We start from the raw sequence: 13,506 nt of genomic DNA, 5'->3' as shown, positions 1-13,506 counted from the left end.
TGGTATCTTCACCAGGAGTAGATTCCATCTCAAGAAACCACTTTCTTTGCTCATACATAAGCAGCAGCTCCTCGTGTGTTCAAGTTTGATCAGGAGATCACAGCAATTCAGTCCCATCTTCAGGCTCCACTGCTAATTCTAGTTCTCCTAGAACTAGCTTCTTCCAAACTCCTGTTCATGTTGATGTTTTGATCTCTTCCCATGAATCACAAATGTTCTTTTTTATTATTATTATTATGTTAGTCACCATACAGTACTTCATTAGTTTTTGAAGTAGTGTTCCATGATTCATTGTTTGCATATAACACCCAGTGCTCAAAGCAGTATGTGCCCTCCTTAATACCCATCACCAGGCTAACCCATCCCCCCACCCCCCTCCCCTCTAGAACCCTCAGTCTGTTTCTCAGAGTCCATAGTCTCTCATGGTTCGTCTCCCTCTCCGATTCCCCCCCTTCATTTTTCCCTTCCTTCTCCTAATGTCTTCTGTGCTATTCCTTATGTTCCACAAATAAGTGAAACCATATGATAATTGACTTTCTCTGCTTGACTTATTTCACTTAGCATAATCTCCTCCAGTCCCATCCATGTTGGTGTAAAAATTGGGTATTCATCCTTTCTGATGGCTGAGTAATATTCCATTGTGTATATGGACCACATCTTCTTTATCCATTTGTCTATTGAAGGGCATCTCGGCTCTTTCCACAGTGGCTATTGTGGACATTGCTGCTATGAACAAATGTTCTCAATGGCATCTAGAATAGTGAATACTTTTCCAGGTTTTCAATATGCTTTGCTCAGATCCATCAGAAGAATCACTATCTATGGCAGCTATAGCCTTACAAAATGGATTTCTTATATAATGACTTGAAAGTAGAAATGACTCCTTGATCCATAGGCTGCAGAATAGCTGTTGTGTTAGCAGTCATGAAGATAGCAGTAATCTCATTGTATATTGCCATCAGAGCTCTTGGGTAACCAGGACATTGTCAATAAGCATATTATTATTTATTTTTTAAAATTTCAATTAGCCAACATATAGTACATCATTAGTTTTTGATGCAGTGTTCAATGATCCATTAGTTGCGTATAACACCCAGTGCTCATCAGATCATGTGCCCTCCTCAATACCCATCACCCAGTTAGCCCATCCCCCCACCCCCCTCTCTTCTGCAGCCTTCAGTTTGTTTTCCTGAGTCAAGAGTCTCTCATGGTTTTTCTCCCTCTGATTTCTTCCCATTCAATTTTCCCTCCCTTCCCCTATGGTCCTCTGCGCTATTCTTTATATTCCACGTATAAGTGAAACCATATGACAATTGTCTTTCTCTGATTGACTTATTTTACTTAGGATAATACCCTCCAGTTCCATCCATGTCAATGCAAATGGTAAGTATTCATCCTTTCTGTTGGCTGAATAGTATTCCATTGTATATATGTACCATATCTTCTTTATCGATTCATCTGCTGAAGGACATCTTGGCTCCTTCCACAGTTTGGCTTGTGTGGACATTGTTGCTATGAACATCGGGGTGCATGTGCCCCTTTTTTTCACTACATGTCTATCTTTGGTGTAAATATCCAGTAGTGCGATTGCTGGGTCGTAGGGTAGCTCTATTTTTAACTTCTTGAGGAACCTCTATACTGTTTTCAATAAGCAGTATTTTAAAAGGACTCTTCTTTTCTGAGTAGTAGTTCTCAACAGTGGGCTTAAAATACTCAGTTAACCATGTTGTAAACAGATGTGCTGTCATCCAGGCTTTGTTATTCCATTTATAGAACACAGGCAGAGTAGATTTAGTGTAATTCTTAAGGGTTCTAGAATTTTCAGAATGGTAAATGAGCACTGGCTTCAGCTGAAAGTCCCCAGCTGCATTAGCCCCTAACTAGAGAGTCAGCCTGTTCTTTGAAGCCAGGCGTTGACTTCTCTCTAGCTATGAAGTCCTGGATGGCATCTTCCCACAGAAGGCTATTCATCTACACTGAAAATCTGCTGTCTAGTGTAGCCAGCTTCATGAATGATCTGAGCCAGACCTTCTGCAGAACTTGCTTCAGCTTCTACATCAACACTTGCTGCTTTACCTTGCAACTTTCCGTTATGGAAATGGCTTCTTCCCTTAAGCCTCATGAACCCACTTCTGCGAGTTTCAGACTTTTCTTCTACAGCTTCCTTACCTCTCCAGCCTTCACAGAATTGAAGAGAGTTAGGGCCTTGCTTGGGATTAGGCTTTGGCTGAAGGGAATGTTACGGCTGCCCTTGATCTTCTATCCAGACCACTCAGACTTTCTCCATATTAGCACTTAGGTTGTTTCTCTTTCTTAATCATTTGTGTCCTCACTGGAGTAGCACTTTTAATTTCCTTCAGGAACTTTCCCTTCACATTCACAACTTGACTAACCTAGGTTAGAAGCTAGGTTCTTGTGCCAATCTTGGCTTTCAACATGCCTTCCTCACTAAGCGTAATCATTTCTAGCTTTTGATTTAAAGGGAGAGACCTAGGACTGTTCCTTTCGTTTGAATACTTAGAGGCCATTGTAAGGTTATTAATTGGCCTAGCTTCAGTATTGGTGTGTCTCAGGGAGTAGGGAGACCTGAGGAGCAGGAGAGAGATGGGGGAACTGGTGAGTGGAGCAGTCAGAACACACACATTTATCAATTAAGTTTACCATTTTATATGGGCACGATTCATGGCATCCCAAAACAAGCAGTAGTAACATCAAAGATCACTGATCACAGATCACCATAACAAATATAATAATAATGCAAAAGTGTGAAATATTGTGGGAATTACCAAAACGTGACACAGAGATACCAAGTGAGCAAATGCTATTGGAAAAATGGTGCCGGCAATGGACTTGCTCCACACAGGGCTGTGCAGATGTTCAGTTTGAAAAAAAAAAGAAAAGAAAAAGCAGTATTTGGGAAGCAGAGTAAAGCAAAGCACAATAAAACAAGATACTCCTGTAGTCCATGAAACCTAAAAAGAAGGTATTCCTAATGGTAGAGGAGACTCCGCTACTCCTTGTATGTATGAACTTAAAATGACAACTTCTAGCCCCATTAAATTAGTAAAGGCTGATTTTTTGCGACCTAAAGCCCAGAAAACTCACTTGCCAATTGGCAGGGCTTAGCTACACCTGAGAGTTCAAATGCACCCAGAGTCGAAAGCTGCTAATCATTCTCCTCAATCCTTTCTCTTAGGCATGGACCAACATGGTGCTAACAGTTCTCAATCAGATTCAGATCCTTCCAGACCAGACCTTCACGGCCCTGCAGCCAGCGGTGTTCCCATGCATCAGCCAGCTGACCTGCCACGTGACGGACATCAGAGTGCGCCAGGCTGTGAGGGAATGGCTGGGCAGAGTGGGCCGGGTCTATGACATCATCGTGTAGAAGACTCACATTGACGAAATACAATAGTGGAGGTTAGAGAATGCCTGCTGGTCCAACAGATAGCATTTTCCCCACCACCAGCCCCACTGAAACCAGAGTCTCAGAGAACAGTCTGCCCTTCCCTCGCTAATCAGCACAGGGGCCATTCTGGACACTCAACCTTGTATCTAGAGGACACAAACGACACTTTGATTTTGCACATTATTTCAGAAAAGTCTCCATTCTTTGACACATTTCTAAATTTTGATGTTTATTTCCCAGTGCTTTTGCCTGCAATGTTATTCCCAAAAGGGTCCCTTTCAAGGACTACTCCTTTGAAAACACTACACTGATCCATCTGATTTTTTTTTTCTTTTAAATGCAATTGTTAAGGAAATATCTGCTGGTAAGTCAAGCTGATGTGTAAGCACTCTGGCATCTGGTAGCAGACATTCTTCATCAGAGGAAGATTTTCATTATGATTATGGGCTTAGCAGGGAAGAAAACAGTTGGAAAAACATATTCTTGGGTGTCATAGTCAAGAAAGGGATGACTTCCTCTGTAAAATGTTCCAGAACGTTTCAAAGTTGTCCTAAATTGTCAAGATTTTCTGGTTGGTATTCACCAACTTCTTTTAAGGTACTGTTGTGCCTTTATTTCCCTATTTCTAAAGGAAGAAAATGCTTTCCTGGCAGGGTTTTAAGTCTATGTCCTGGCAGCTTTTGGCACACAGCTCTCAGTGATAGTGGCTGATAGAGATCTTGCCAAAAGACGTAAGACTGACCCGCCACCCTGGCTTCCCATTAGCCTTTGCTTTTGCTCCCAAGGCAAAACAGGAAAGGGAAAGAAAAAATGGTGCCTTAGTTTCTTGTTGCACAGACATTTCTATGCTCCAGCTATCTGAACATAAGGCAGAACATCGGATTTTTAAGAAAACAAAATGTTAAAATGCAACTCATTTTGTATCAGCATCCTTGGAGGAAAGGACTCAGTTCTCCATCCAGTGAGCAGACTTCTCAGGGAACGGGGCAGGCAGTGTGGGGTGGTAGGAAGACAACTGGAAGGGGTAAGAAAGGAGATTGGGATGAAGTCATTTTCAACCTTAAAATATTATGCAACCGTCACATGAGATTATAGTGTCAGACGTACAAGCTCTTGTCTCAGAAGAAAATAAAACTAAAGAAGGGGGCACAGTGAAATTTAGGAAGTGAAGTTTTTCAATATAAAATATTTGTCCTCTCTGGCAAGTAAATTTACCCTATGTCTGAGGTCCTTCTAAATGGCTATTTTACATGGATATTTCTTTTAGATAGATCTAGAAAATTAATTCGGAACCTTTGTCTTCTTTACAATATACTTAGTAGTTCTTAAATTATAATGACTGAAACTCCTCAATGAGGCCCACTCGTATACATTCTAGAAAAGAGAGTTAGTTGCTAAGACCTACATTATCATTTTCCCAGCCCCTAAAAATGTGTTCATAATTGAGTGTCATTCTTTAAAAATAAAATATCAACTCTTCAGTATGGAAGTAAGGATTTAAAACTAACAACTTTACTCAGTGCTGGTATTGGTAAGCTTTGTCTTCCTTGAGAAATAGGTAACTATCTACAAGGTTAAGATGAAGACAGGGTTCCCTGATTTATTTAGGCAATCTAAAAGAACCCCATCATTCCGTATACCATCTAGAGATCACCACAGAGTCCAGAAGACGCATTTCCAGTTCCACAACACCCTCTCTTTGCCTTCTTCAGCTTTTACTCATTAGACAAAAAAGTTTAGAAACAGACCAACTATTTCATCTTGACAAGCAATGAATTTTGGGGATAGCAGCTAGCTGTAGTCTATACTTTTAAAATTTTTATATTTTGAAAGTAGACTTGAGAGTCAGATACTGTTTTAACAAAAGCTACAAAAAGAAACAGAACCACCATGATGTACTGCTAATATGAGGTTTAGTTCCCCTTTCTGAGCCCATGAGGACCCCAAAATTCACTTTGGGGGTGGGGAAGGAGCTTCAGTAGAGCAGAGTATCAAATCAGAGTGATTATAAAATGTTTATATGTAGCAACTTTTTATAAAGTGTAAAAATTCGAGGGAAGCCAGTCTCAATGTAGAATGTCACGTCCCAGAGTATGTTAGTTAACTGTTTAGAAATCAGAATCCATTCTCCCATAGATGCTCTCTTATGAGATCCAAGGCTAGTTTATGAAAATAAACTGATTGTAGGTTCCAAGAATTAAAGTGAGAAAATGTACATCGTTCTTTACCTACAGTTTTTAAAAGGGTTTTGGCCCCTTCCTATCATCTATTCTACAGCCTACCCCAAAGCCCACATTGGTCTCCAGCCGCCTCCATTCCCAGCATACCCTGTGCTCCACATCCACATCAGATTTCAACCAGAAAGTTAGCTAAAGGACCATACTGCTTCCCAGAGGTATCTGTGCTTGTCAAAAAGGATATTGCCTGAGGCAAATAATCTCCAATGAATAGGACGTCAGGTCACAGTGAAGTGACCATGCCCTGGTCAGCCCCTCACACTCTCCTGGTGTCTTGGTTTCTGCCTTTCCCCCATCTCTTCCTTCACTCCCTCTCTCCCAAGGTCTCTGAAAGACCAAGGTCAAGACAGCTTTGGTGGTTAAAACAGTTATTACCATATATTTACTGATCTAAGCAGAATAAGATTTTGCACGTTGCATTCAGTTGCCTGTATTTACTGCCAAAAGTGTGTTACCCTAAGGTTGAGATTTACTCTTTTTAATATTTTGGTAAAGTATGCATTATGAAAGCACCTAGAAAATTGAAGAGTGTTTAGGAATTCCTGACAGCCAAGTAGACCACACTTGTCATCAGATTTCTCCTTGCCATAAGGGCAGAGGTTTGATGGAGGGCTAGGATCTCTCCTAGCTCTTGCCTCTCCTGATTAGCTTTTAAAGATTTTTTTTTTTAATTTATTTGGCAGAGAGAGACACAGCGAGAGAGGGAACACAAGCAGGGGGAGTGGGAGAGGGAGAAGCAGGCTTCCCGCTGAGCAAGGAGCCCGATGTGGGTCTCAATCCCAGGACCCTGGGATCATGACCTGAGCTGAAGGCAGGCGCTTAACAACTGAGCCACCCAGGCGCCCCTCTCCTGATTAGCTTTTTTTTTTTTTTTTTTTTTTAAGATTTTATTTATTTGGCAGAGAGAGACAGCGAGAGAGGGAACACAAGCAGGGGGAGCGGGAGAGGAAGAAGCAGGCTTCCCGCAGAGCAGGGAGCCCGATGTGGGGCTCGATGTGGGGCTCGATCCCAGGACCCTGGGATCATTGTCTGAGCCGAAGGCAGACGCTTAATGACTGAGCCACCCAGGCACTCCTCCTGATTAGCTTTTTTTTTTTTTTTTAAAGATTTTATTTATTTATTTGAGAGAGAGAATGAGAGAGAGAGAGCATGAGAGCAGGGAGGGTCAGAGGGAGAAGCAGACTCCCTGCCGAGCAGGGAGCCCGATGCGGGACTCGATCCCGGGACTCCAGGATCATGACCTGAGCTGAAGGCAGTCGCTTAACCAACTGAGCCACCCAGGCGCCCCTCCTGATTAGCTTTTAAAAACGCTTGGGCTGCCTCTTTACACGATCTTATTATCTCTCCCCTTTGATTATATTCTAGCCTTCTCCATCAATACAAAACGAGGACATTTTCTACCATCTTTATGCTATTTGGTGACTGACCAAGGCAGATGATAACATACATAACAGCTCAGATTAAAATATTTGCAATCAAATGTGACAAAATATTAACATAATTCAAAAGTACCTTTAAATGGAAACTTCCTGGTACAATATCACCAGCTTTTAGTAAATCTTGCTCTTTTAAGAAGAAGGCTTATACAGAGTCAATGGAGAAAGCCAAGTGGTCTTAACCATAAGAAGGTAATGCGATTGTATAATAAATATCCCAGACTTTCTCCAAATACATCACAAGACTGCTTAGGTAGGAAAGTTTTTTTCTCAGAAAAGAAAATCCATTTGTATTCCACGCATCAAACTAAGCAGAATAAAGACCTTTGTTTGGAGCTGATTTCCACAGCAAGAGTTTGCAAACAAGCAGGGAGGAGGTGACATTTGTCAAGGGCCACTGTGAATGTAGACCTTACCTACATTAGCATTTTATTCTCACAATAACCTTGTCAAACGGGCATAGATTTCCTCTTTTTTTTTTTTTTCAAATGAGGATACAGACCCAGAGAGGTTAAGAAACTGGCCTGAGATAGCCAGTAAATGACGAAGCTGGTTGCAAAAGAGGAGTTCCTGAATTCAAAGGCCATGCTCTCTCTACAACACTTTGCTCTAAGTACACGGAGTAAACACTTTGGTGTTTCCAGGAATTAAACAGTTAAAATGAGTTGAAAATATCTGATTAATGTCCCAGATCTGCTATGTTATAGGGATTTTTCAAATAGGGTTAAAAAAAAAAAAGAAACATAGTGTTTACACATAGAAAGATCATATATAACATAATATTTTGAGTGAAAATAAAATAAGGTCTGAACTTCAATCTTAAAGCAGGCCTTCAGTGCTAATTTAGAAAACTTGCCAAATTAGTTGGAAATGATGGAATAATATTATTCTTGGCCAGTTGCTATGCGGAAAAGAGTGGCAGTCTGTGTCCAGTATGACATGCACGATTGGTAAACTTTTTTCAATTGCCATTTAACCACTCAGAATAAAGTGCCCTGTAGCCAACAGTGCCTCTCTACTTGCTTCCCTGGGAAGTATCCAGTAGTAAATACGTAAGTCATCATCAAAGTTTGGGAATATGCAAAATAAATTATAACCAGTTTTCAAATGCAGTCTCTCCAAAGAGGAAGTGACGGGTAAGACAAGATAATTTAAAGATCCAGGTACTGGGGGCGTCAGGTCAATATCCATAGTAACCATGTGCCATATGCCTAAATATTTCTACATACTCTTCAGACAAGGAAACAGAAGGAAAATCCAACATACTGCATTAAGCAGATGACAGAACTTGGATACACATGGGTACCACTTAGGTGATCCTAGTGACATTTAGTGTGGCCTTAAGCAAGAGACTCTTTTTAAGCACTTTTTATTGGAAATGTGAACTTGCTGTTGAGCAAGATTGAGGAAACTAGTAAAGAACTCATAATTATGCTTCATCAAAAAAATTGTGTTCTCTTCCCTCGTAGTGGAACAATCTAGAAAATTGTTTGTCTCTCCTTTCGTGAGGTCCTCTTCCTCTGCTTGTAATGTTTGTATTTGATGTGGAAGTAAGAAATAGTTTAATACAAAGTTTTGGACTAGAACACCACTTAGATTTCCAAAACACACTTATTGCTTCAGGGAAAACAGACCAAAAAAAAAAAAAAAATTATCCCTGGGGATAATTGATGAGAAATTCAGTTGAGAACAATGCTCAATTTCCTTATAAACAATGGCACCACTTACTAATTGAAGAAAACTCGGTACCACACCACTAGCACCATACAAAACCTTTCCCCTCACACACACCCTATCATTGTGTGATAATGCATGAGTGCTCCATGGAGGAGAGACTGGCTGACCATCTTAGTGACAAAACTGTAGTCAGCTGCTGGTTAATCCCATCCGGTTCTGGTCCTCCCAGCCTTTCAACTTGAACATCGAGAATTGTTGGTACTATTAGTTCCTATCCTGAAGGTTAAGTAGTGGTTGCGTAGTATCTTCTGACTTTGTTCTCAAGTGGTTCTCAAACGTTAGCGCACATCAGGATCACCTGGAGGGCTTGCTCAAACACAGGTGGTTGGGCCCACACCCAGGGTTTCGGATTCAGTAGGTCTGGAAACTTGCATTTCTAACAAGGACTCAGGTGAGGCCAATGCTGCTGGTCTGGGGATCACACTCTGAGAACTGCCTTGAAAAAATTTCCAACTACTAACTTTAAGATCAGCCTGACTTATCAAGCTCTAGAGAAACACCAAACTGAACCTTGGGCAGACAACTTGGGATTGAATTCTCTACAGCATTCCTGTTCCATCTTCCCAGTTTCTAGGTTTATTATTCCAACAATTTGGTTTTTTACAAGCGAAAAGACAATGAATGTACCTGTTCAATGGAACAGTGAGATTTGTGTAAGCTTCTCGTCTTTGTATTTAGAAACACTGGTTCTGTGGATGATCAGTTGCATCATGTTGACCCTTCGACTTGTACTGATGTGATTTTAAATTTAAATATGTAGTGTTTGAGTTTCTTCTGTCATTATGGTTTTACTGTTCCCATCTCAACTCTGTTACAACCTTGGCTCCTGGCTTCCAGAGGTTTTTGAGTAGTTGCTTGCTTGCCAATAGGTTTCTCTCTCTCATTAGCCACCCAAACAGCAACACTTCAAAATGATATTACACTACTTGATGTACCTTCATCTTTCACTTAACTGTCTGGTGTAAATATTTTCATTTCCTGTGTACCTGTAAAGAGTCTACCAAGTGGTTTCATGGAAATGTGCAAACTGAACAACTCCCTTTTGAGCAGTATATGTGCCTGTTTTAAGGACTTTTCAGTAAATGTGTTTGTTTTCATATCTGCACAGTGGAGACCGTATTCTCTCTTCCAGTGATGGGAGAAATGTACACGTGCATCCATATGCTTTGGGAATACAGTGAAATGATGTTAAATATCGGGGGGGCCTTAGTTTATCTCCTAACACTTTGATTAATTAGCTTTGGAAATTCTTTTTGCATTAAAAAAAATAAGGATCATTGAGTAATTCAAGAGAAAAAATCAAGTATCTTAAAATTATCATCTACATGTAAACTATATTAGTTACATATCATTCTTATTGATTTAATTTTCTCTAAAGCCTTCTGCTTGAATACCCTGACATCATTTAAATTACTTTGGATTGTTGTATGAATAGAAAATAATGGACAATATTTACTAGAATTAGATCAGAAAGCATATCAAAGTGTTAATGGTACTAAAGAGTCAAGTTCTTGCCTCTGTGGATGGAAATAATTGTTTTATTTCACTTTTATTTTCCATAATCTGTTTTGGAAATTAGGTGTGCTTTTAGTTCTTCTAATAGTAATTGATTTTGAAATTAAAATATTAATCTCTAGGAATAATTTATTTCCAACTTATGTTACCAACTGGTGCCAAAAAAGGGAGGGGGGGTTATCTAAAAGCCAATCTTTCGAGCTACCACATAAAATATGTTCTCAAGTTAGGGAACCTCGGGCCCTGCCACCAGTGGTCACCCATGGCTACCTCATGATCACGTGCGGGCTACTCTGTATTCCTCCCTTGGCAGTTCTTCTGTCTGTATTTTGTTGGAAGTGGTTCTCTGTAATAAAAACCAGTGTCCTGCTAAATAGGCAAAACTGGACAAAGATTAATGCTGTTGATATTTTGGGTTTCACTTCAGTGGAAACCATGTGGTAGGATATCCAGGTATGGCATGACAGGGGCAGGAGCAGGTGCCTAGAGGGAAAGAATAATCTCACTTATTTTTGTTTGTTGATTTTATTTCAGTGGATGGGTGGGGGTGGGAGGAAGGGAGCTAAGAATAAGACATTTATTGCCCTAATCATGCCAAAAGACTATTATTCAAGATTATTTTCCTGCTTTTCTAAGATAAATAAATTACATTATAAACAGTTCCCCAACTACCATTTCCCACTCTAAAGTCAGTGGGTGGTAAGGGTTCTTTTATCCCTTCTTGTATTATGCCAAAGAATTGATTTGTTTCCATTAAAAATTATAAATAAATGAAGCGTGATATAGCCATAATGATTTGAGTCAGTATACCATTTTATCTATAAAATGCAGAATTCATCCTTGCAATCCCATTCACCAGGAGCCTTGGAGCATTTTGTTTACTCCAAAGGATTTGTCAAGGAAGTACAATTTTTATTTTGCCTTCTTATTTAGTCAGTTTGCTCACATTTATTAATAAAAAAAAAGGGGAAACAACCCTCCTTTATATGTAGATAAACTGTTTGATTTGATAGACTCTGTTCATTGTTTAACAGGTCCCTGTAAGCAAGCTTGCAAGTGTATTTTGTGTACATTTTATCTGAGGTGAAAATGAAAATTCTAAAGAGAAGATATTTTAAAAGATACTGTATTTATGTTGCCTGTGTTGTAGAATAAAAATTCAAATGCATTTAAAAAGCTATGTGAAACAATTTTCTTTACCTAATAAATATATCAAAATAATTTATGTAAATATCTTATGTTTATAGAATTCGGCCAAAAGAATCAGGTTCCTTTTTCCATGGCATTTCACAACTGAATGAAGAGGCCCCTTCCAGGTCCATAACACAGAGATGGTCACTGTTAACAATTTGGTACATGCCTAGAAAGTACATTTGAAGAAATATATATATATATATATATATATATATATATATTACATATATATAATTTCTTTAATATTTTATTTATTTATTTAAAGCAGGCCCCACACCCAATATGAGGTTTGAACTCAGGGCAACAGCATAATTAAATCCCTGAGATCAAGAGTCCCATGCTCCACTGACTGAGCCAGCCAGGCACCTCTATAATTTTTTCTTTTTTAAAATAAATTCATATTTTCAGTAGATAGTGATAGAATTTATTCATTACAAAAATTGTTACCTTTTCTTCATAAACAAATCCCTCAAAAATAATATTATTAGAAGGTAATATTGAAAAGAAAATATAGCCACTTTTAACATCATGGTCTTATTAGATTGCAGCTTTAAAACTGTTTCAAAAGCCTACAATAGTATAAGCCTCGGAATCATCATGCCCAAATCATGGGAAACTGGCCATTAGAAGGATAAAAGAAGTACAAGATGCCATAGAGATGCAATCTGTGTACATGACCTTAAACCATGATTCTCATTCTATCATACACTGGTAATCTCACAGTTGTACTACAAAGACACAGTCACTTCCCTCTTATGGATGAAATAAAACTAAAATAGATACTAACACACTTTGCATACAGACATCACAAACATAAGTGACAACCATGTTCATGGATGGAGAAGAGCAGAGCCAAGATGGCCCTGGACTTTAGCCAGAAAAGCAGAGTTCGCATCCCCAAGCTTTGCCCCTTCCTGGGAGTGGGAAAACCATACAACATTTGAGTACAGAGCTCAAGGTTCCCACGCCATAAAATGAATATAAACTCTGCGGTGCCTGGGTGGCTCAGTCGTTAAGCGTCTGCCTTCGGCTCGGGTCATGATCCCAGGGTCCTGGGATCGAGCCCCGCATCGGGCTCCCTGCTCCTCAGGAAGCCTGCTTCTCCCTCTCCCACTCCCCCTGCTTGTGATCCTGCTCTCGCTGTGTCTCTCTCTGTCAAATAAATAAATAAAATCTTAAAAAAAAAAAAAAATGAATATAAACTCTAACCTCAGGGCTGCTTCAAGATACCATGAAAGCCCCAAGGTTGCAGTGCTTTGTAAAAGCTAATGACTACTAAATGTAGTACTGCTATGTGCGGGAGGATAACCCATCTCGTAAATAGCACCACTATTTTGCAAGATGATTTATACTTGAGACCTCATGTGTACATATCCTTGACATTCATACCCATGAATGCACTCCCAATACAGAAAGCTTAACATTTTGTGCCAATCTCATACGAGGAGGTTGGCAGCTCAGATGCAGATCTCTTTAATCAAACATTTTGGAAAGAAATTCCAGGTCAATAGCCAGCTCTTCTATTATTAATATCCAGCAACGAATATAATACATACATAAATCTATATGTATTTCTTTAAAGTAAGACTTGATATGCTTCGACTATTTGGCTTATGATCAAAACTTGTATAATTTAGCTTTGATAAATATTTCATCTCACTCATTAGAAAATTCACTTTCCCATCTGGCTTAAAGGTAAGTTCAATAAAGCAAGTGAAAATAAAATTGAAGCATAATGAAATATTGTGGCTTTCACATATTAACCAACATTTCTGTTATCTCAAGCCTTTGAAAGAATACTCTAAGCATGCTTTTTATCTCTTCCTTGTTTGTTTTTATTTATAGATTCCTAGTTACAACATCAAGTCATGGGTGCCCTGAATCTGCCCCGCTAACTTAATCTGCTTGCTCAAAATGTTTTGTTGTCAGAGAAACAAACTATCCAGCTTAATGATCTTATGCAAACTGAGAGAGGGCA

At 39.4% G+C, this 13,506-nt stretch overlaps 1 protein-coding gene across 1 annotated transcript in view; it reads left to right on the top strand.

The window, feature by feature from the left end:
* ARFGEF3 (ARFGEF family member 3) overlaps nt 1–11,126 on the top strand; it is a 171,886-nt gene extending 160,760 nt beyond the window's left edge. Inside the window, exon 34 of the mRNA XM_036097868.2 lies at nt 3,197–11,126. Coding sequence (XP_035953761.1) covers nt 3,197–3,388 — 192 coding nt within the window. The 3' untranslated portion in view covers nt 3,389–11,126. The remainder of the gene's footprint in view (nt 1–3,196) is intronic.
* Nucleotides 11,127–13,506: the final 2,380 nt, after the last annotated feature.

This window comes from Halichoerus grypus, chromosome 9, assembly GCF_964656455.1.
Source record: "Halichoerus grypus chromosome 9, mHalGry1.hap1.1, whole genome shotgun sequence".
Lineage (NCBI taxonomy): Eukaryota > Metazoa > Chordata > Mammalia > Carnivora > Phocidae > Halichoerus > Halichoerus grypus.
This window is presented reverse-complemented; position numbering and strand designations above follow the sequence as displayed.